The sequence below is a fragment of the Electrophorus electricus genome, chromosome 4, assembly GCF_013358815.1.
Source record: "Electrophorus electricus isolate fEleEle1 chromosome 4, fEleEle1.pri, whole genome shotgun sequence".
Lineage (NCBI taxonomy): Eukaryota > Metazoa > Chordata > Actinopteri > Gymnotiformes > Gymnotidae > Electrophorus > Electrophorus electricus.
The window spans coordinates 32,142,138-32,166,699 of NC_049538.1; the positions used below are offsets into that span (position 1 = coordinate 32,142,138).

General features: G+C 43.7%; 1 protein-coding gene across 1 annotated transcript in view; it reads left to right on the top strand.

Annotated features, from left to right (window-relative positions):
• The window catches only part of LOC113587198 (protein O-mannosyl-transferase TMTC2-like), a 64,889-nt gene that overhangs the window by 20,146 nt on the left and 20,181 nt on the right, over window positions 1–24,562 (top strand). Inside the window, exon 2 of the mRNA XM_035524899.1 lies at window positions 17,527–18,103. Within this exon, the coding sequence (XP_035380792.1) occupies window positions 17,527–18,103 (577 nt within the window). The remainder of the gene's footprint in view (window positions 1–17,526; window positions 18,104–24,562) is intronic.

The window sequence follows — 24,562 nt, forward strand, 5'->3', positions numbered from 1 at the left end:
CCCACCTACTGACAGTGACACACGGCCATGCTAACGCCTCCCACCTACTGACAGTGACACACGGCCATGCTAACGCCTCCCACCTACTGACAGTGACACACGGCCATGCTAACGCCTCCCACCTACTGACAGTGACACACGGCCATGCTAACGCCTCCCACCTACTGACAGTGACACACGGCCATGCTAACGCCTCCCACCTACTGACAGTGACACACGGCCATGCTAACGCCTCCCACCTACTGACAGTGACACACGGCCATGCTAACGCCTCCCACCTACTGACAGTGACACACGGCCATGCTAACGCCTCCCACCTACTGACAGTGACACACGGCCATGCTAACGCCTCCCACCTACTGACAGTGACACACGGCCATGCTAACGCCTCCCACCTTCTATTTGATAACACTTAACAAATTTAAATGTCCAGGAATAGGTATCCAAACCTCTCCATAATCAAGCTGCTTGTTTCAGTTGCATGCGTATGGACTGTTCCTGGGCAAACCATGTGTTTTGCACTCTTTTACTATAAGGGTTTACAGCTCCATCACAGCTGGAAGGAGAGCTGCCATAAAAAATATTAATTGCTTCCAGTAGTTCCAGCTCTGCTGAGCATGCTGGTCTCTGAGCTCATTGGCACTGCTCAGTAAAATATCTCCTGTAAGAGAAACTGCTGCCTCCATTGGCTCATTTTACATAACACATCCTGGGATTGGTTTAAATGGATTGAACAGCACTGAGGTTCTATTGATTGGGCTAACGTGGTCACCATTTATGTGTATTTGTACTTAATGCTATCAGAATTTGGAACAGGTTGGTCTGCCCAAGATGGGCAAATATATTGATAAACATATTTATGTGCCCTGATGTTTTCTCGGACATGTTTATAGTCCTGAGTAGCTCTGTTTGTCTATTTCATATCAAAAAGCTACGCAAGTATTTTAGGAGGTTTGGTTTCATCTGCAGTGAAGGAAGAAGCAGACATGCGGAAGTGCATCCTGCCCTGATGTGGTGCCAGATTTATGCACTAGCAGCTCCTGTGAGCTCCTTTGTCATTTTGATTTAAAATATGGTAGAGTTTCCCTGTAACAGTGTGGAGTTAGAGCATAAACTCCACACTTAAAATATAGACATGCGTTTATTAACACACAAAACTCCGAAGACATAGCACACAGGCTATCAGGGTTAAACACCGGCAACTGTAACACGTAAACGATAGACTTTTATACACGCATACTAATGACACACAACAAGGATCAGGAGTGGAACACAGGGAGGACGTAGCCACACGGGCGAATGTGCACACGGAGACATCTGGAAGGAGGGGCCGTACCGTGACATCCCCCTTGTGTCCTTGTAAGTGATTTTTGGGTTTATGGTTAGCTGTCAGTGGTAGAACAGATAGTGGATGAAACACCACACTGCACTCTCCATCTCTTAACCTTGTCCATAGCCCTCTTATTGTGCAAACCAGTCTTTGTCCATGTGAAGTTCTTGATTTGTTTAAATGGAATGCTGAAAATGTAAAGACATAATGCTGGTCAAGAAAAAAGACAGAGATTCTTCACATCATGAGCCTCATTAAGCCTCAAACGTGATGTTTTATTGACAATGATAAAATACACACCAAAACAAAAACTGTGCTTAATGTTTTGAACAAGACAGTCCAAAATCTTTCTAATTGTGTCTGCATATGTGCAAATGTATCACTCCAGACCTCAAACAGATGTATTACACTGAACCAAATGGCTAATTAATGGTTTAAGTGAAGTCTTTAACATGATTAATGTCTCGTTCTGTGTTGTTAGCATGATGGAAAAAAGAATGAGAGAGAAATGAGTAAATCCGGCTGACTGATGTGGTGCTCAGGCTTTCAAACAGTCTTTGCCATGGAGTCTCTCTCTCACTCACTTTCACTTTCTCACTTTCAACAAATGTTAGTTTTTAATATGCTCAGCACTTAGTCTTAGCCAGCCTGTTTATTTGTGAGATCATTTCCTCACCTGTGTGAGATCACTTCCCCATGCCACTCTGCCTCTTTGTCAGGCTTCTCCACAGAGGCAAGCTCTTGAATAATTTCTGCCTGGGTTTATAGGGCACTAGGTTTATAGGGCACTAGATTTATAGGGCACTAGGCTGAGTGCTGTGATGTAGGGAGGGCAGCGGCCGATTGTCCTGTTATCTCCTCCACCCTTCGTTCCCTGACATGACCCATAATGCATTTCTCTTCCAGTATTCAAGGCACTATAAACAACAATAAAACAGCAAGCTCTATATTGAAATGAATATTTGAATATTGGTGCCGAGTCATTTCCTGCTGACTCAGTAATTTACAGGATTTTATTTTTCCTTTTTTTTTCTTTTTACATAGAAAGTCTTGCCTTGCCTAACTTACAGTGTCATCATGACTATCCCATGTCAAATGTCACGTGTGGTAATGAACAGTTACTGGCAGCTCATCTTGAGGAGAAGCCATTCTTCTGTGCATCAGATCCCTCTCCCCAGGCACCATAACACTCCAATGATCTGTGCTTTGTGTATACTGAGCATTTTCACCCTCTACTAAACCAGATTCCAGTTGGACATCTCAGGTAGTGGAGGATCAAATGAACCAAGTGTTGTAGACTTTCCCTAATAGGAAAAGGTAATGCTTCATGTGGTTTGATTGTTGCTTGGCTCAGGGTGATGCAGATATAGCTGCCAGCACTCTCTGATAAGATAATCTAATGTTTAGACAGTTTTAGTAGTAAAATGCAGAGCAGTTGAATGTCATGCTCAACACTGATTTTTCTATTGTTGAATATTTTTATGTTTGGTAAGGTTTTTTTGTATTGATTTTGCTTGCAGTGACTGTGCTGATGGTGTAGGATGTAAGGTTAAGATGTAAGGTTAAAAAGGATCTTTGCAATAAATGCCTCCACTAAAATTAATGTTTTATCACTGCCAAGCTATAGTATAGTAACTAGAGTTAGTCAACTAGGGTTACTCAAGTCCTATTAGAAATAAAATCTGAAACTCTGATAAAAACATCACATAACACTGAACATCACATAAGTGTTTCCATGTGTTGGACATCACGTACAGTGTTTTCCATGCGTTGGACATCACATAACGGTGTTTCCATGCGTTGGACGTCACATAACGGTGTTTCCATGCGTTGGACGTCACATAACGGTGTTTCCATGCGTTGGACGTCACATAACGGTGTTTCCATGCGTTGGACGTCACATAACGGTGTTTCCCTGTGTTGGTTCTCCTTTGATGTTGAGAAGAGGTGTTGGCCCCTTTTAAACGTCCCCCTGCCCACACATGTATGCATCTGTTAGCTGTTGTAACAGGCTGATGACATGTGCATATGTGTGGTTTACGTGTGCAGTGGAGTTTGTCTGTATACACAAAACTACAGGCAGTTCAAGAGTCTTGGTGAATAAGTCTCTGGGAAATTGAATATTTTGTTTTTTTCATATTGGATGAAAGATTAATTACAAATTGGTGCCTGCAGTTGTAATAGCAGCAGTTTCTCTGAGCAGCACATGTTCAGCCATCTGCAGCAGATAGTTGAATCTGTGTTCTCAAGCTTTCTGGTGGAAGAGGTAATGTGATGTCACTGACCTCTTCACCTTCCGGTCATCATGATCCATGTCTCCTGCTGGTCATACATGCGCGTGCACACACACACACACACACACACACACACACACACACATAAACTGACCCTAATTCTTTATGAGAAGGCTTCCTGCCCTCTGCTCTGTGATCTGACTCCAGAGAGGAGCCATACAGTGGGAAAAACTGAATGATGTGTGTGTGTGTGTGTGTGTGTGTGTGTGTGTGTGTGTGTGTGTGTGTGTGTGTGTGTGTGTGTGCGTGTGTGTGTGTGTGTGTGCGCGAGATTTGTGAGGTGTTAGTACAGCTGTCGGGATGGTCTTGGAAAATGGGCAGCTCGGAGCATTTCATCTGGAGGACCCTAGTTCCAATCTAGCCCTAGTTCCTATCTAACCCTAGTTCCTATCTAACCCTAGTTCCAATCTAACCCTAGTTGAGTTTTTAACCACTAACTTAAACATCATAACCCAGTGAATTAATTGTAGTCTTAACAGGGTTCGTACGGGTCTTTTTTATATTGGGTCCACTGAATTCCTCCTAGACCGCCAGACTGAAGCAAAATTCTGTTCATTCTCTTTCCCGTCTTCTTTCTGCTCCAGTACTTCCACCATTATTGTCCTTTGGTTACTGATGGCGTTTAAGTGTCTGTGCTGTTCAGTGCTCTTGCTTGCTGCTGAATAGGCCTCTCACGGGTAATGAATGGGCTGAGCTGTTTTTACCAGGCCTTTTCTGAGCTGTGCAGCCTACTCCTCTTTTAGTGGGGTTGAGGGTGTGGTGGTGCTCTAGTTAGTGGTAATGGACCACACATGGCTGTACTCAAGCGTCCTATCGAGCAGGGGCCCAAACCACCTCTCACCCTCCTCCCTCTCAGTGGCTGAGGAAGAAGCACAGTTGTTTCTTTGTGTTGTTCATTCACAAAGCTGGTGTGTGGGCAGTGCTGGGCAGAGCTCCTTGTCCACAGCATGGAGGGGGTCTTTGTTAAACCCCTCCCCTGTGCGTCGCGTTCTCCACCCACAATGTGACAATATGTTACCAGCAAACATCCCCAGACATGCCATGAATGTTTCCCTTTTGTTCATTAAAGTGGTGGGAAAAACAGGAATTTCATTTTGAGCCACTGACATGCAGGGTTTGGATTATCCCAGTTCAAGAATGCTTCCCAGCTGGAGACAATATCTGTAGTAGATGATTTTTAAACTTTGCTCTGGTGGTTAACCATTTCAAGAATTCTCCTATAGAACCACATTTTCTTCTAAATTCTCAAAGCCATCACTGGAAACAGTGTTTTGGAAGCAGTGTTTATGGCTGAGATGTAATCACGGGTTAAAGGATGGTCCGTCTGTGGCTCATAGCTGTCTGCTGCTCTCTGTGCGCCACCACAGAAATGCCTAATGAGGGACCAGGCAGCTAAAAGCTGGAGCTTTATTTACCGTGCCACATGGACAGAAGAGTGCTCGTTCCACTGCTGTAAACACAGTTCCCGACCCCCAGAAGAACCCACGCGAGCCCTACTCTCCTTCCTTCATCTTGGCTTACATTGTACTCATAAATCCTGCTCTATGTGAAAGCCTTGTAATCGGTCATTTCTTGTTAAATGTAGATGGTGTTTGAAGTTTCTCCCACATGTTGGAGAGGATTTCTCTCCCTTGTTACGTCTGGTGATATGTCGGGTCCCTAACACTAACCCAGAGTAGTTTCTCAAACTGCTGGTTGGCAAAATGACTTTCCGTGAATCGTGTGTAAATAATCAGATGTAACCATTATGACAACCACAGATACATGTTCATGTAAACACATAGTAGAGGTCATACTGGATCAAGCTTTCCGGCCTTGTAAAACGGTTTTATTACTTGTTCACCATTATAGTTATTGCCTAACCTTCAAACTGGCAATACAGAGATGATTGCCTAATGCGGCTAATATTAATATTGTGTTAATACTGTGTTTCTACGTTTAGTGCAGGAATATGTAATTATGAATATGAAAGTGTCATGATGCTCCTGTGAGGTGGCCATGGAGCCCCATTGGCCTGAGAGGCGTGTGTGTGCGTGCATGTGTGTGCGTGTGTGTTCGTGTGTGTATGGTGGAGGATTAGGGCAGACACCAGGAGAGTTTTGGTCCTGTGTGTGCGTGTGTGCGTGCGTGCATGCGTGTGTGTAGGATGAGGGCAGACACCAGGAGATTTTTGGTCCTGTGTTTGTGTGTGCGTGCGCGTATGTGCGTGTGCATGTGTGTGTGCGTGTGTGCGTGCATGCGTGTGTGTAGGATGAGGGCAGACACCAGGAGAGTTTTGGTCCTGTGTTTGTGTGTGCGTGTGTGTGCGTGCGTGCGTGTGTGTGCGTGCATGCGTGTGTGTAGGATGAGGGCAGACACCAGGAGAGTTTTGGTCCTGTGTTTGTGTGTGCGTGCGCGTATGTGTGTGTGCGTGCATGCGTGTGTGTAGGATGAGGGCAGACACCAGGAGAGTTTTGGTCCTGTGTTTGTGTGTGCGTGCGCGTATGTGTGTGTGCGTGTGTGTGCGTGTAGGATGAGGGCAGACACCAGGAGAGTTTTGGTCCTGTGTTTGTGTGTGCGTGCGCGTATGTGTGTGTGCGTGCATGCGTGTGTGTAGGATGAGGGCAGACACCAGGAGAGTTTTGGTCCTGTGTTTGTGTGTGCGTGCGCGTATGTGCGTATGCGTGTGTGTGTGCGTGTGTGCGTGCATGCGTGTGTGTAGGATGAGGGCAGACACCAGGAGAGTTTTGGTCCTGTGTGTGCGTGTGTGTGCGTGCGTGTGTGTGCGTGCATGCGTGTGTGTAGGATGAGGGCAGACACCAGGAGAGTTTTGGTCCTGTGTTTGTGTGTGCGTGCGCGTATGTGCGTATGCGTGTGTGTGCGTGTGTGTATGTGTGTGTGTGTGTGTGTGTGTAGGATGAGGGCAGACACCAGGAGAGTTTTGGTCCTGTGGTTCCTGGGTTTCCCCTCTGTGTGGTCAGCTGCAAATATGAGCATATATGAGCACAGGAAGCCCCACATTATTGAAACCGTATGAATGTTTAAGGAAGTTTACTTAAGCGGGGTGGAGTTCAAAAAGATTTTTCTTTCTAAATCCTGTTACTTTGGATTTTCTCAGCAGGTTCTGTAAATAAATGTTATTTGGGTGATGCATTGTTCACTGGTTTTGTGAAGTGCTGTAAGGATGTCCTAACACAGGCAAGTGTTGGTTTGTGAGGTTGGGGTGGGGGCTGTGTACTGTGTGTGAGTCTGTGTGCTGTGTGGGTCAGTTCAGCGTGTGTGTGTGTGTGTGTGTGTGTGTGTGTGTGTGTGTGTGTGTGTGTGTGCTGCACTCGGCCGGGCGTGCCTGCTCCACTGAGTGTGCGGTTACTCTGAGCTGGCAACTATAATGTCTCAAATGCACAAGTGAGCTCCTTTGCAAGACTCAAATTGACACCATGTGGAAGACAAAGCATTTAAAAACAGTAAAGTGGCTGTTTGGTTTGACTGAAGTATGTTTATGGGTTTACTCTACTGCCTCCTCTCACGCAACTGCAATACAAAGAAATGTATGCAGCTTTTAAATTAATGTCATGCCTTAGGCTGTTTGTGATGTATTTGATTTAATTATCCTTTCAGGTAATTAAAGTCTCTTAAATGTGAGTTGGGTCTGAACGAGGGGTGGGGAGGCTTGACAGACTGTTTCATCATGTCTCTGCTGCAGACATATTTTAGACTTGCAAATGGTCTCATGTTTTCAGCTTTAATAGTGGTCATTTACTCCATGTTTTTCTATTCTTCTGTGGGGTCTCTTGTAACCAGAAGTATTGTCCAGTGTCTGATTACTAGAATCACTTTCCCTAGTAGGCTGGTATTCCAAATTGGACATGGCAGCCTCTTACAAACACCTCCTTTTTTGGGGACATTAGTCTATTGTCAGTTTTTTTTTCCTGAGGTGTTTACCTTATCGAGTGTCAGTGGTATTTTTTTTACCTTATCGAGTGTGTACCAGACAGGATCACGTGTTGGTGTGTGCATACCAGACAGAATCATATGTGAATTCTTTCCCAGGGCACCAAAGCAGGAAGGCCAACATATGCAATTTCAATTAGGAACCAGACTCCTATTTGAAAGCTAATTTGTGTGTGTGTGTGTGTGTGTTTTGTGTACATGCATGTGTGTGAGTGTGCACATGTACTAGAAAAGTAAAGTGTGTGTGAGGGTGCCTCTGAGGGTGTGAATCTGTTCATAGTGTGCAGCTATATGAAGACTCTCCCCTGATCCTTCGCACGTGGAATCACACAGTGATGTGTTCTTGTGCCCAAGCTCATTAACACTTAGGAAATGTCGCACAGTAGCAATTTCAGATGAAAGCGAGGAGGACGTGATCTTTGTCAGATGTAAAAGGGGAAGCTGATTCAGGGAGTGTGACAGTGACAGTGTTCTGTGATGGATGAGTAAGTCCAAAAAGGGGCTTTCTAATCAGAAACCAAACTGGGCTCTCATGCTCAAGATGAGTGATGTGTGAAGGACACAGTGCATTTCATTTGCTCCTGCTCAAGCGTTCAGATGCACATGCTAAGCTCTCATTTCTCATTGCTGCATCTGTTTGTGAGAGATCACGACTCTGCACTACTGCCTCTGTGGTTCTCTGTGGGTGGGGTGCAGTGAGGCTTAGATGGGCAGTAGCCCGGTCTGTTACTGGAATCCTGAATGAATGAATGAATGAATGAATGATTGAATGAATACATAAAACCCTGTGCTTTGTAAGAGTAGTCAGCTAAGCCACAACAGCAGAACATCTGTCACACGGCTTTAGAGCTGGACTGTGTGGGTGCGCACATGTGCCTTTGTATCTGTGCATGCATGTGTGTGCTCATATATGTGGTTTTGTGAGCGTGTGTGTGTGTTTGTGTGTGTTCACACAGACTTCATCTGTTTTTGTGATAGAACAGTAGTTTAAGAATGCAGGACAGCCTTATTGTGAAGCAGACAGAAAGGTTGCCAGATTGTCCCTAATCACTCTCTCAAATGCAGACACCCTGCAACTAATACAACAGCTGAGATTCCAGCACAGCAACCAAAAAAAAATGCAAAAGCAGTTCTGGAGTTAAAGTGGATAAAGTTCTGGATCTCTGGATAAAACCATAGCCAATGCAAGGGCAGGGCAGGGTTGCACCTAGTATTTGTCACACGTTCTCATTTCTGCACCACAACGTTTACGCTGCCAGGTGTCTGTATTCCACTGGTCAGTTTTCATCTGTCTGCTGTCTGTTAGCAGTAGACACTGAGTACTAAAGACTAGGGTTAAGGTTAGGGTTAAGGTTAACCCTAACACTAAAGACTAGGGTTAGGGTCAGGACAGCCTGACGATCGTTTTTGTCTTGCCACAGGAATTCACGTGTTGGAACAAAATGGGGCTAATTTGACCCACCCCAGCCAGAGGAGGCTGCAGACCGACAACTCCTCCCCCCACACCCTCCCCCCACACATCACAGGGCTGAGGGGAACCTGCACATCACTGCAAGACTGGCATGCGACCACTAACCATGTAGAATTTCGATATCCATACCCGCTGGGTTCTGCTATTACAATGCATACCTGAAATAAGACACCATGAAGTCCAGTGGAAACTATGGACCTCAGGAATGAAGAAAACTGGAGCCGGTGCTCCTCAGTCACAGTGACGGAGGGGAGCAGGGGAGGTAGGGCTTGTGCACTGGCATGGGTGTTGGGTGGTGCATTGCAGGGTGGTAATGCAGTGGCGTTATCGCTCTTTGTTTACTGCCAAATGCATGCCTCTTGTCCCAGAGACATGGCAGCCTTTTTTAAAGCTGTTCTAACACTATTGTTGAACGCTGATCTTTTTTTTCCCACTGAGTAAAAGGAATGGAATAATGATCCAAAGCTTTTCTGTTTTCCCCAAGAGATGAGACAGGGTCTAATTAAAGGAGCTGATTTCTCAAGACTTGCTCCAATTTATTATGGGTTTGGAGATCCACACCGAATGTGCTGATGTCAATGTAGTTTAAATAAGAGCTTCTCTTTATTGATTCTGTCATTAGAAGGAGATTGATCCATGGCCCAATATGAAAAGCTCAGGGAAAGTGCTGATGTGTGTGACTAAACTACAAACTACAAAGTAATGTGAAACAGTGTGAGGGAAAGAAAACAAGGAAAGTTAAATGGATCACTTTAATTCCTGTGAATGATTTAACATTTTATCCCTGGGACATTTGCCTGCTGGTTACATTGGAAACTGATCTTCATACTTGCTCGTCCACTGTTGCTGTGCCTTCTGTCACCTTTCAGTGGGTTCCTTTATTATACTCAAATGAACATCCACCCATGACGATGAACATTTCACGGTGGCTTAAGCTAGCTTGTGCTGATTTTAAAGGTCCTCATCTGTGAGTGAGTGTGTGAGTGAGTGTGTGTGTGTGTGTGAGTAATGGTCTATTGGCTGGGTTCATTTCTTCTCACCCTGTCTTTTTCCAGTCCAATTATAGCCAGTTGCTGATGCTTTGATGTTTTGGCTAATCATCTGCCAGGAGAATATATTCCATCTACAGCATAAAGACTCAGTTTATTATAGAATATGGATAATTTTGGGGTTCATATTGTATTTCAGGATTGTGTATATGTGGGTTTGTATTGTTGCTCATCCAGGACTTGTTTTTCAGCAGGGTTCTCAACCCTCTTTCCCTGTTATCATGTGTTATAATGTACTTGTGATGAAACTCCTTTTTAGTGACTTTGTCTAAATCAGACTATTATCTTGAATTAAATTAATTGAACTGATTTATTTTTGATGTTGCTGTTTATAAAATTACCTGTGTGACTCCATAATTTTCATCTCCATAATGTGCTCACATACAAATTATTTATGTATGCAAATGAGATTGTCTCCCCAAATCAATATAACCCATGGTGAAGAATGACATCTAACCTGATCTGCATATGGTAATGTCCACATCTTCAGGGAATATATTTTAATGCTGCACGTCTTTTGGAATCAAAGAAAAAAAAAAACTATTCACAAATAGAGCTCAAACCAGAATGTCTTCTCTCCCTAGTTGCTCTTTTATAAAATTTGAGATTTTGAAGTGTGGTAGAGAAACGTCTCTGGAACGTCTCCTTTGGTTTGGAGTGCCATGGGCCTCTCTGCGTCTCTTTTGTAAGTTGTCCTCATCACATTAAACATTACAGGTCTTAGGTTATCTCTTGCGTCTCAGTGCTCACCAGATAGGTGGAGTGGTGATGCATGAGTTGTGTTTATTGTTACACAGGCAGCAATGGTTTCTGTACATTTGCTCCAAATAGTATTGGAGGGGTCTAAACAATTGTATTAGTTGTATAGACTTGTAGTCCAGTTCTTACTAAGTAACGCTAATCATTCTTTTAAGAACAAAGGCGCAGTCCTTGAGAATTCCTCATAAGAGGAGAAGCCCTTCTGCGGGGGAGGGGAAGGTGTTTTATTATCGACCTGCAGGCATTCTCATGGGAAGAAACCATGGACAAAGGCTTGGCCAGGGAAGCAGAGTGACCGCACCGAGAGCGTCCCCACAGAGCTCCTGGAAATACGAGCATGGCCCTTTCAGACACTGAGCTGGGTGATGACACACACTTGGCAAACAGAACAACCTGCCAGTTGTCTCCCTCTTCCCATCATGCACAGACAGGATGTCACTGCATACTGGACTGTCCAGAGAGCATTTCTGAGATGGTTCAGTTCATTCTTTGCAGTTTGTAAGATGACAAGTATAAACTGCTTTACTAAATAACATGTTATAAACAAAATTGAAGCTGCTGATTTTGGAACTGAATGGAAGTTGAATGGAAGTCTGTGTTGAAACCCCCTAAGAAATGAAATCCATAGTGTGCAGAATCAGTGTGTGCTTCTCATTACCTGTGTTGGTGTCTATACTGCAGGAAAGAGTGAAGTGTAGAGATGTGTTGAGTTTTGAGGCTTTGAGCTTTGATTAGGATGACCAGATGCTTTGTATGTTTTGTTATGCTTTCAACTCGAGTCACACGCCTGTGTTTGGATCCAGCCAAGCAGTACTTGTCTACAAACATTGAGGTTGCCGGGTTGCCATTGACACCACTGTTGCTTTCTTGCTGGCCGTGCGGCACAGCACAGCCATTTCTAAAGCTTCTCCACAGCGCTCTGCTACCCCAGCTAGAAGGATAGTACCAGTCACAGTTGGGAAGAGTGATGAGCAGACGGGTGGCGACAGGACTTAACTCAGCATCGCCAGCAGGCCAACACAACCCAGACAGAAAAGTCCAGAATGTTTGGCTTGTTGTGGTTGGCAGTCACATGTTTCTGTTCATCCCTGACAGACTACTAGGCAGCCAATCACAAAAAGCATGTGGAAAAGGTATCAGCAGGACATGGCCCCATTTCTCCCAGCACCCCTCAGTTCCTTCTTTAGTACTCTGTGTACCAGTCCCATACTGGAATAATGTAATTAACTAATAGCATTATTTCATCATCTTTCTCACCTTACTTAAGTAAACATGAATAAAAGTCCACATATAATTAATTCACATCATATGTGTGGAAAAATCCTCTGTCTGGTAACCTTTCACCTTCAGATTCTCGCAGGGTTGGTTTTTCCTGGACCCAGCATGAAGCACACTGAAATGTTTGGAGTCAGAACCACAAAAAAGGCTCACATTCCCGCCATATATATGACAGGATGAAGCTCTAATTTGACAGATGTGTAGGAGAGAAAAAAAGGTGCTGAATAAACAAAGACTGAGTGGAGCCTGCCTGCCCCAGGATGCGTGGACGTTTACAGGGCACAGCAAATCCAAATGAGCTGGTTGATGATTAGTCATTCGTTTTCATGAGCTCTTAGCTTATTTGAGTAGGCCAATTTGCTTTATTATTTTATGCAAACGATGCAATGAACACTCATCTCCTGTGCCTGTATCCTGTGCCCGTATCCTGAGATGCTGTAAAGTGCTTCTTTGGCTCTGGTTGAGCAGTGTGCTGAAATCTGACCCCTTTCCCCCAGTCTCCATCTGTTCAACAAAGTGAATATTGTCAATATTGGCAGCCATGTCAAGAAGTCTTGCCAGCTGTAGTGTAAACATTTTTAACCCTGACCCTAAACCAGCTGTAGTGTAAACATGTCTAACCATGACCCTAAACCAGCTGTAGTGTAAACATGTCTAACTGTGACCCTAAACCAGCTGTAGTGTAAACATGTCTAACTGTGACCCTAAACCAGCTGTAGTGTAAACATGTCTAACTGTGACCCTAAACCAGCTGTAGTGTAAACATGTCTAACTGTGACCCTAAACCAGCTGTAGTGTAAACATGTCTAACCATGACCCTAAACCAGCTGTAGTGTAAACATGTCTAACCATGACCCTAAACCAGCTGTAGTGTAAACATGTCTAACCCTGACCCTAAACCAGCTGTAGTGTAAACATGTCTAAACCTGACCCTAAACCAGCTGTAGTGTAAACATGTCTAACCCTGACCCTAAACCAGCTGTAGTGTAAACATGTCTAAACCTGACCCTAAACCAGCTGTAGTGTAAACATGTCTAAACCTGACCCTAAACCAGCTGTAGTGTAAACATGTCTAACCATGACCCTAAACCAGCTGTAGTGTAAACATGTCTAACCATGACCCTAAACCAGCTGTAGTGTAAACATGTCTAACCGTGACCCTAAACCAGCTGTAGTGTAAACATGTCTAACTGTGACCCTAAACCAGCTGTAGTGTAAACATGTCTAAACCTGACCCTAAACCAGCTGTAGTGTAAACATGTCTAAACCTGACCCTAAACCAGCTGTAGTGTAAACATGTCTAACCATGACCCTAAACCAGCTGTAGTGTAAACATGTCTAACCATGACCCTAAACCAGCTGTAGTGTAAACATGTCTAAACCTGACCCTAAACCAGCTGTAGTGTAAACATGTCTAAACCTGACCCTAAACCAGCTGTAGTGTAAACATGTCTAAACCTGACCCTAAACCAGCTGTAGTGTAAACATGTCTAACTGTGACCCTAAACCAGCTGTAGTGTAAACATGTTTAACCCTGACCCTAAACCAGCTGTAGTGTAAACATGTCTAAACCTGACCCTAACCCAGCTGTAGTGTAAACATGTCTAAACCTGACCCTAACCCAGCTGTAGTGTAAACATGTCTAACCCTGACCCTAAACCAGCTGTAGTGTAAACATGTCTAAACCTGACCCTAAACCAGCTGTAGTGTAAACATGTCTAACCATGACCCTAAACCAGCTGTAGTGTAAACATGTCTAAACCTGACCCTAAACCAGCTGTAGTGTAAACATGTCTAACTGTGACCCTAAACCAGCTGTAGTGTAAACATGTTTAACCCTGACCCTAAACCAGCTGTAGTGTAAACATGTCTAAACCTGACCCTAAACCAGCTGTAGTGTAAACATATCTAACCATGACCCTAAACCAGCTGTAGTGTAAACATGTCTAAACCTGACCCTAAACCAGCTGTAGTGTAAACATGTCTAAACCTGACCCTAAACCAGCTGTAGTGTAAACATATCTAACCATGACCCTAAACCAGCTGTAGTGTAAACATGTCTAAACCTGACCCCAAACCAGCTGTAGTGTAAACATGTCTAAACCTGACCCTAAACCAGCTGTAGTGTAAACATGTCTAACCATGACCCTAAACCAGCTGTAGTGTAAACATGTCTAACCATGACCCTAAACCAGCTGTAGTGTAAACATGTCTAACCATGACCCTAAACCAGCTGTAGTGTAAACATGTCTAACTGTGACCCTAAACCAGCTGTAGTGTAAACATGTCTAAACCTGACCCTAAACCAGCTGTAGTGTAAACATGTCTAAACCTGACCCTAAACCAGCTGTAGTGTAAACATGTCTAACCATGACCCTAAACCAGCTGTAGTGTAAACATGTCTAACTGTGACCCTAAACCAGCTGTAGTGTAAACATGTCTAAACCTGACCCTAAACCAGCTGTAGTGTAAACATGTCTAAACCTGACCCTAAACCAGCTGTAGTGTAAACATGTCTAACCATGACCCTAAACCAGCTGTAGTGTAAACATGTCTAATTGTGACCCTAAACCAGCTGTAGTGTAAACATGTCTAACCGTGACCCTAAACCAGCTGTAGTGTAAACATGTCTAACTGTGACCCTAAACCAGCTGTAGTGTAAACATGTCTAAACCTGACCCTAAACCAGCTGTAGTGTAAACATGTCTAAACCTGACCCTAAACCAGCTGTAGTGTAAACATGTCTAACCATGACCCTAAACCAGCTGTAGTGTAAACATGTCTAACCATGACCCTAAACCAGCTGTAGTGTAAACATGTCTAACTGTGACCCTAAACCAGCTGTAGTGTAAACATGTCTAACCCTGACCCTAAACCAGCTGTAGTGTGAACATGTCTAACCCTGACCCCAAACCAGCTGTAGTGTGAACATGTCTAATTTTGACCCTAAACCAGCTGTAGTGTGAACATGTCTAAACCTGACCCTAACCCAGCTGTAGTGTAAACATGTCTAAACCTGACCCTAACCCAGCTGTAGTGTAAACATGTCTAAACCTGACCCTAACCCAGCTGTAGTGTAAACATGTCTAAACCTGACCCGAACCCAGCTGTAGTGTAAACATGTCTAAACCTGACCCGAACCCAGCTGTAGTGTAAACATGTCTAAACCTGACCCGAACCCAGCTGTAGTGTAAACATGTCTAAACCTGACCCAAACCCAGCTGTAGTGTAAACATGTCTAAACCTGACCCGAACCCAGCTGTAATGTAAACATGTCTAAACCTGACCCTAACCCAGCTGTAGTGTAAACATGTCTAAACCTGACCCTAACCCAGCTGTAGTGTAAACATGTCTAAACCTGACCCTAACCCAGCTGTAGTGTGAATATGTCTAAACCTGACCCTAACCCAGCTGTAGTGTCAATGTCTAAACCTGACCCTAACCCAGCTGTAGTGTAAACATGTCTAAACCTGACCCTAACCCAGCTGTAGTGTAAACATGTCTAAACCTGACCCTAACCCAGCTGTAGTGTAAACATGTCTAAACCTGAGCCTAACCCAGCTGTAGTGTAAACATGTCTAAACCTGAGCCTAACCCAGTCTCCACAGACCCTTTACACTGCACAGGTAGACCAGCAGTTTCGCACATCCCAAAACCGCAGTCCTTCTCACCTGCCATTCCCAACTGATCTTTGATTTTATTTTTTTTTGTTTGATCTATTGTCTTGAGTGTTTTTATCACAGGCTGTCTATCTATGTGTGCGTATGTAATATTTCTCTGTGCGTATGTAGTATTTCTGCCCTGTGTTGATTGCCTGTGGAGGGGTGGTGATTTCAGTGTGGCATGGGTGTGTGCTGTCACACGTGTCTGGTTCACATGTTTTAATTACATGGCTGTAGGAGTCACACACCTCAAAGCAGCCAAATGATGCTTGCGGATTCACGCACACTTCATAAGGGCTGTGTGTCTGTGTGTGTGTCTGTGTGTGTGTGTCTGTGTGTGTGTTTTGAGGCTTACAGTAAGAGACCACATAACGGGGTGATGCAGACTTTAGCATAAATGACTCTTGAAAGGGATAACATGACGTGAGCTTGCATGTGTTGGGTGTGTGTGTATGCATACGTGCGTGTTTGTATGCCTGTGTGTGTGTGTGTGTGTGTGTGTGTGTGTGTGTGTGTGTGTGCCTAAATGTGTGGGCCGTGTGTATGCATGTGCGTGTGTATGTACGTGTGTGCATCTACATGCAAGCAAACTTGGACCTCAGATGAAGTGCAGCATTCTCTGTTGTGTTTTCTGCAAACACTATTAGACCTTCCCACTGTGGAAAGACATTCTGTTGTCTCTACGTGTCCTAATCACCTCCTCTGACGCTGTTGTCTCTGTGTGTCCTAATCACCTCCTCTGACGCTGTTGTCTCTGCGTGTCCTAATCACCTCCTCTGACGCTGTTGTCTCTGCGTGTCCTAATCACCTCCTCTGACGCTGTTGTCTCTGCGTGTCCTAATCACCTCCTCTGACGCTGTTGTCTCTGCGTGTCCTAATCACCTCCTCTGACGCTGTTGTCTCTGCGTGTCCTAATCACCTCCTCTGACGCTGTTGTCTCTGCGTGTCCTAATCACCTCCTCTGACGCTGTTGTCTCTGCGTGTCCTAATCACCTCCTCTGACGCGGTTGTCTCTGCGTGTCCTAATCACCTCCTCTGACGCTGTTGTCTCTGCGTGTCCTAATCACCTCCTCTGACGCTGTTGTCTCTGCGTGTCCTAATCACCTCCTCTGACGCTGTTGTCTCTGCATGTCCTAATCACTTCCTCTGACGCTGTTGTCTCTGCGTGTCCTAATCACCTCCTCTGACGCTGTTGTCTCTGCGTGTCCTAATCACCTCCTCTGTTGTCCCCTTATCCTTTTCCCTCCCAGAGTCCTGTCCTGCACACTGGGACAGCACACAACCTTATTTGCAGACAGAATATCATGAATATGAAATGAAATTATTCTGCCTGACATTTACATTTAGTTGGGACTCACTAGCATAAACACTCTCACACTGTAGCGTACACACACTAGCATACACACTCTCACATTGTAGCTTACACACTGGCTTTGGGTTCAGACCGCAATCTGAAAGCAGGGCACTGATAGTGAAAGATCAATAACCTTCAGCAAGCTGGAGAGCTGTTACCACTCAGCTCTCACCCTCATTACCACACACACACACACACACACACACACACACACACACACATATGACTCTGCACTTTACACTCTCCTGAGAGGAACACGGTGTCTCTATCCCCTGAGCAGTCTCACACAGCAGAGAGTTTCCATTCTCTTCCAATTTCTATATTAGCTGACAACCTGGCTATGTTCAGTGAATGCTTTTGGTGGGTTTCACTAAGCCACTCTCTTCTTCTCTTTCACAGCCGTGCAATCAAAACCAATCAGGACCTTCTTCCTGAGACACCCTGGACCAACATCTTCTACGACGACTTCTGGGGCACGCTCCTGACACATAGCGGTAGTCACAAGTCTTACCGGCCACTCTGCACACTCTCCTTCCGCCTGAACTTTGCGCTGGGTGGCCTGGAGCCCTGGGGCTTCCATCTGGTGAACGTGGGGCTGCACTGCCTCACTGCTGCACTCTTCTCCCACCTGGCGGGGGCGCTGCTGGGCCGAGGCTGCTGGCAGCTGCTGGCCGGCCTGCTCTTTGCCACCCACCCCGTGCACACGGAGGCGGTGGCAGGTGTGGTGGGGCGGGCAGACGTGGGTGCTGCCCTCTTCTTCCTCCTGGCACTGTTGTGCTATGCAGGGCACTGTGCCCGGCGGTCGGAGGGTGCCCGCGCCTCAGGCTGGGCGTGGCTCCTGGCCTGCCTGGCCTGCTCTGTGTGTAGCATGCTGTGGAAGGAGCAGGGCATCACTGTGCTCGCCGTGGCTGCCGTCTACGACCTGTTCGTCTTCCACAGGATGAAGTTACAGCATATCCCAGGAATCTTCTATAAGGTATCTAGACTCTTTCCTTTGGAACATGTGTGTGGGTGTGTGTGGTCTTTCATACACTCACACACTACTCATTTTCAGCAGTAGATACTGAAGTCAGATATAATTAAACCACTTGTTTGGCAAGACCAGTCCTGCTTTCACAATTAGTTAATAATGGATATTCATTAGCCATCCACAATAAAATGCTTGCTTGGGGACTTTGTAATTTCCCTATTTATCCACAATGAAAACTGCATTTAAGTTAACCATTAACCTACACTGCTGGTCCTCTGCTTAATGAAGGTTTGTGGATATGGTTTTACCATATCAGAGGAAGAGATTTATTTTATATTGTTCTTTTATAATAACCCTAACCCTAACCATACATTAACCCTAACCGTACATTAACCCTAACCCCGAACCCTAACTGTTCATTAACCCTAACCCTAAACGTACATAACCCTAACCCCTAATCCTAACCGTACATTAACCCTAAACCCTAACCCTAACCATACATTAACCCTAACCTTGAACCCTAACCGTACATTAACCCTAACCCCAATCCTAACCCTAACCGTACATTAACCCTAACCCTAACAGAGCAGAGGTAGATTGTAGGCAGTGATTTATGATTTTGTGAAAAGACGAACATTCAATTTTTCCTGAAAATGGCATTTCTTTACAAATCACCCTACATTTACAGCATATATTTACACTCTTTAGCCTGTTTTTAACTGTAGGGCTGAACAGCTGTGAGTATGGACTCTAACCATTCCAGACACATTTCCACACGGTTTGGCAAAGGACACTAACAAACTGTTCTCAGCATGGTTTTCTCAGCACAGTTAGCTATCCCTAACCCTCAGCCCTTACACATGCTCAGGGCTGCACAACTCTTCCGATGGAATGCTTTAATGTGTAGGAATTTGTAAGACACTTGTTGCTTTGTATCTTGTCACCAATTTGAATATATCCTGTACTGTTCTGCAGCTTTAATAACTGACATGAACTTAGTAACAACCTTAGTAACTGACATGGCCTTAGTAACAGTTATTTTTCAGGTTATGTCTATGTATTCTACAGATGCCCCGGAAAATACAAATACATAAATATTATCTTAGATAATGAAGTTCTGTACACAAATGAGTGTGTGGCTAAAAAGGAATGGGTTTGGCATACAGTCTGGGTGTCTGTCTAGGTAGAGTTGGGCTTTGGGTGCCATTATTGGTATTTATTATGGCAGGTGAGGCGATAACATATGTTGCCCTGTGGCAAAATATGCATGTGCACACACACACGCCCACACACACAAATACACACAGATGGCTTTTCTGTGCTCTGTAGTTTTCTGTCAGGGGGTGATGAAGTGATGTCCTATGCATGCCCTTGTTCTGGAACACCTGTCTACCATCTGGGCCAAAGCACGCAGAAAGTACAAACAAGCAGACTCGCATTATGCATACAAGCAGACTCGCACTGTGCATACATGCAGACTCAACTATGCATACATGCAGAGACTCTCCCTCCTTCTCTCTTCTAGCTCTTCCCCTTTTCCTGTGTTTGAACGCCCCTCATGCTGTCCCTCATGCTGTCCTCTAGGTTCTGCAGTGCTGTCTGAGAACTGTTGCATGCTCTTGGTGTTTATTTTTTACCCAGAGTTCTGCATTAGGTGGAGGCAGGGGGAAGGTTTTAGCAGACCCAGAGATCAGTCCTGGCACCTCTGTAAGCAGTGCAGTGTGGTCGATGTGTTGAGTGCTCCAATCCGGTGTTTGTGCAGAAGGGAAACATGAGTGTTGTACTACAGCAAATAAACAAGCACTCGTTCACACAGGGCCCATGTTTGTCCCCGCAGGGCCCGTGCTCGTCCCGCAGGGCCTTCGCTAATCTTCTTAGGTTCTGGTCGGGTTCCCATGTGGTGAATGATGCCAGTGGAGATCTAACAGTGGGGTGTTTAGGAAGTTGATGTTCTGTTTCTAACTGCAGGCAGAAAGGTTCTACAAGCTCTCGCCGCCCTCCCGAAGAGCTCCAAAACATTCTTCAACATTCTAGAACACGGCAGTGACCTTTTTTTATTTTGCTCATGACTAGATGAGAATGAAATGGTAAAAATATATCATGATACTAGAAGACATTTTCACAATGCACAATAAATAATAATTAAATAAATATTTTGAACTATAAATAAATGTAAATCATTTTGAAATTATAGGGTAATATCCAGAGATCTACTGCTCAGTTTTACTTTACAGTGTGTTTACATGCTAACACTAATCAGATAACTGCAGAAAATCAGATTTTGTGAGTAATTTAATGAACTCTGGGTTTATACATGTCATTAATCCTATTTATATTTATATTCATTAATTGTATTAATCATATTTACATGAAGCAGTAATCGTATTTCTACTATGCAACCAGCCAATAATCTCACAGAAGGATTTTACATAAACTTCAAACTTCCTTATTTGGCTTTTTGTAAACATTGACCCACTTTACTGCTAAATATGGATCTTTTTATGGTTACTAATAGTGTGCAGTGTTTCCAGTGCCTGATTTCGTCATGCATGTGCTGTGTTTCAGGGTCTCCCCAAAGACCCTGGTAGCCATTTGCTGGTGCTGCATTTCATTCTGCTAGCCACTACCGGGAGAGCTCTGGTTTCATTTGTGTGCAGGTGTAGCACACTTTATCAGATTTCTTAACTGGATTTCTAGCCTTAATCCAATCTAAGAGTATGCTGTTTACATGACCACTTGAATAATCAGATAATTGCAGAAATCCGATTGCGATTATGAAGTGGATTAAACGCACTGAGTTTCTCCATTGTTTGTTGTTAGTCTTCAAAATCAAATCAAATCAAAGTTTATTTTTATACAACAACAGATTACAACAGATGTTGTTACAACGCAGCTTCACAAATGTACAAGTCCAAGCCCCCGGTGAGAGAGCCATGAGTCTTCCTCTGTTTCTGGTGCAATTCATGAAAATATTAGGTTATCCTGCATATTATGGCTTTGTACATTGCATTTTGTTTTCTTTATTGATTTTGTCTAGTTCCATTGTTAGCCAGTTGACTGTGAATTTAAGATGGTTAGTTTGTAAAAACAAACTAACTTTGATGAATTCTTAATAACTGTTTTGGCTGCTAAAAGGGTCCTTGCCACTTAAATAAAAGTGGTTTAGTTTAGCAACTATTTTCCACCATAAGGAATCTCACCCAGAGCCTCACGAGATTAGTATTAGGGTTAGGGCTAGGGTTTATAGTTAGGATTAGAGTTAGGATTAGGATTAAAGTTAATATTTGGGTTAGTGTTATGGTTAGGATTTGAGTTAGGGCTAGGATTAGGGTTAGGTTTAGGATTAGGGTTAGGATTAGAGTTAGGATTAGGGTTTAGGGTTAAGTTTAGAGTTAGGTTTAAGGTTAGGTTCAGGGTTAGGTTTAAGGTTAGGTTTAGGGTTAAGGGTAGAGTTAGGGTTAGGGTTAAATTTATATTTAGGGTTAGGTTTAGAATTAAATTTAGGGTTAGGATCAGAGATGCAACCCACTGTCCTACTGAACTCAAATTTTTAGTAATGCACCAAAAATCTTTGACCAAAAGGGCCAGAAATGAGAGAAACAGCTGAAAAATTTTGATCAAAAATAAAATAACAACAACAACAACAACAAAACAAAGATAACTAAAATGTACTTAACAAAACCAAATCTGCCTTTGGTTTCCTTTTCTTTGCTTTGCTTGTCAGTGTGGATATGTTCCAACAGTTTGAGCAGCAACACTGAAAATAACAACCATGTGGAACCATTTCATGGTTTCGGTGAGGGATATTAGACAAGTGATTTGCAGTTTCAGGAGGAGGTACGACACCAAAGGATTCTACAGATTCTACAGCTACAGGTCTGATGCACCATTTCTAAATGTGCCATCCTGCAGAAACTACAGAAGCAAGCAGGAAGGTGCCTACTAGCACACCACTGCCAGCTATAGCTGCACTTATAGAGAAGACAGAGAAACAAACAAACAAACAAACAAACAAAAAAACTGTTCTCAGCCCAGTATGACCTGAATTTCAGTTTCAAGAATTTTCATGCATCACTAATTTCTACCATAAAATTTAAACATGTTCCAGGATGTTTGCCATTTCTTTTACTTGTTATTAAACTTTGTCCAGGGCAGGATCAGTGAGCGATAACACCCAAAATGTTCTTTATTTATGATGGCTGAAGCCGTGAAGATATCCTTGGGCTAAAGGAATCTACCCCAACATTATTTGAAACACTGAAGGACCTGATACAGTGTCTGGAAACCTGTTGGGTGTGGTGTGCTGAGGCCTGGTTTCTGTGTGCCCTGATTTTGTGTTTGTGAGTTTGTGAATTCTGGAGCTGTGAGAACAGCCACTGTAAAGCGTTTGGTGGGGTACAACCATCAATACAGTCTAATACAATTCAGTCTAATACAACCATCACAAATCGGTTAGATTGGTGTGCAGTTCTGCCCAGCAGCCTCTGTGGCTTCTGATAATTATGGTTCATGAACAGTTTGAAAAGTTATATCAGAATGTGGCCAGATGTGCTGTTTTTGAGAGTTTTTTCTCTCTTCCACATTCTGTTCTGTCAAGATATGATAAATAGATAAATTCATTCATACCATCCATTTTGTTCTATGTATAACTTGAGCCATTCTTAATTAAATCTACCTGAACAGTTTCTCAAGACAGCTCTGCTCCAGGTTGGTTATATTTAGATCAACACAAAACAAAGTCATGCATCAAGGTTGCATTCTGCACGCAGGTAATGGAATGAACTTCCCTGTCTGTCCATACTCATGATACACTGGCTGTGCTCAAATGAGGACAGAAGACTCACAGCTTTATTGCGTCACTGAACACTTAAATATGCATGGAAATCAATAACAACAAAGTTTACTCTTATTTCCTACTTTAGGCAGGATAGTATTCTTGACACTATTTAAGCTAATGTGTGGAACTGGTTTTAATAAAGATCAAGGACATTGCCAAATGATGTAAAATGTATATTTTGGGAGATAGGCCACTCTCGACTCAGTAACGTTAGTAAGTACAAAAAATCCAGCAACATTCTTGTAATACTAGCACAATACATCTTACTACGTTCAGTATCCATGTCCCATTAGATAGATAATAAAGTGACCAAAGAGTGAAGATTCAGGTAGATATTTCAAATAAAATGTGTGCTGAATAGATACATAAATGTTGTTCCAAACAACTTCAGACCAGCTTTGAAATTTCAGACAATGCATGTAGTGCTGGAGCCAGAGTCATGGGTACAGCGCCAAGTGTGAGCTACAGAAAACGAGATTTCACTTATCTCAACCTTTTCTCCTGTAAATGTCACTGTGTATCAGAAATGGAATTCCTGGCCATCTTTGCTCCCTGTCTGGCTTGTTTCTGTTCCAGGTTTGGGTGAGCTGGACAGAGGTGTTGCTGGTTGTTCAGGTGAGCTGAGCAGTGGTATTGTTGGTGTTTCTTCTCCCAAATGGGTCTAATTTCAGGGTTTTGGCTCTCAGCGGCTGCCGGACTATTTGGGTGCTGTGGTTAAACACTGTGTGCTGTCCCTGACTGTTTGGATGCTGTGGATCAAACACTGTTTGCTGCCCCTGACTGTTTGGATGCTGTGGATCAAACACTGTTTGCTGTCCCTGATTGTTTGGGTGCTGTGGTTCAAACACTGTGTGCTGTCCCTCACTGTTTGGGTGCCGTGGTTTAAACACTGTGTGCTGGCCTCTTCTTTGCAGAATTAGAGTCTTAGTCATTCTGTTTTTTTAAAACGGAACATGTTTAAGAGCAAAGCAGGGAAATGGTGCTTCAAATGGTTGGAATTTTCAGTTCCTAGCAAATTGAACAAGATGTGTTTAGACTATAGTATAGAGGAAGAAAAATCCACATGCCAAAACTATTTCCCAATTGAGCATTAACAACCTCTGCTCAAATCTGTATTTGTTGTAAAAATGCTGAGGTTTTGGTAAACATTTTTTTTCTTCTTCCCAGTAGTTTATCGTATGCACAGCACATGTGCATGTGCACCACAGTCCAGATCCCTCATGGGGATCAGTCATACAGAGCAGTACAGCTCAGAGCTTTTCCTGTGCTGTGTGTATGTTTGGGAGGTCTCATTAAAAACTGGAGCCTAATAAACACAGAATCAGGCTCCACATCTGTCACATTCCTGGCTCTGAATCCCGCCAGTTTCTGTCCACTTTACTCTGAGACAATTGCTTGATGTTTGTCTTTAAATGGTACAGCCTAATGAAGAGGTTTGGAAAAGATGTGTACAAAATGGTTTTGAAAACACCTTCACATTTTCCTTTCTCATTTAAAAGCACCTAGAAATTTGAGAAGCTCCAGCAGAATACAGATATTGAATGAGGGGTAGGTTGTGTTTCTGTGCTTTTTTCAGTGAAATTTCGTTGAATTTCGTTGTGAATTTCAGAGGGACCTTTCTCTCTGTT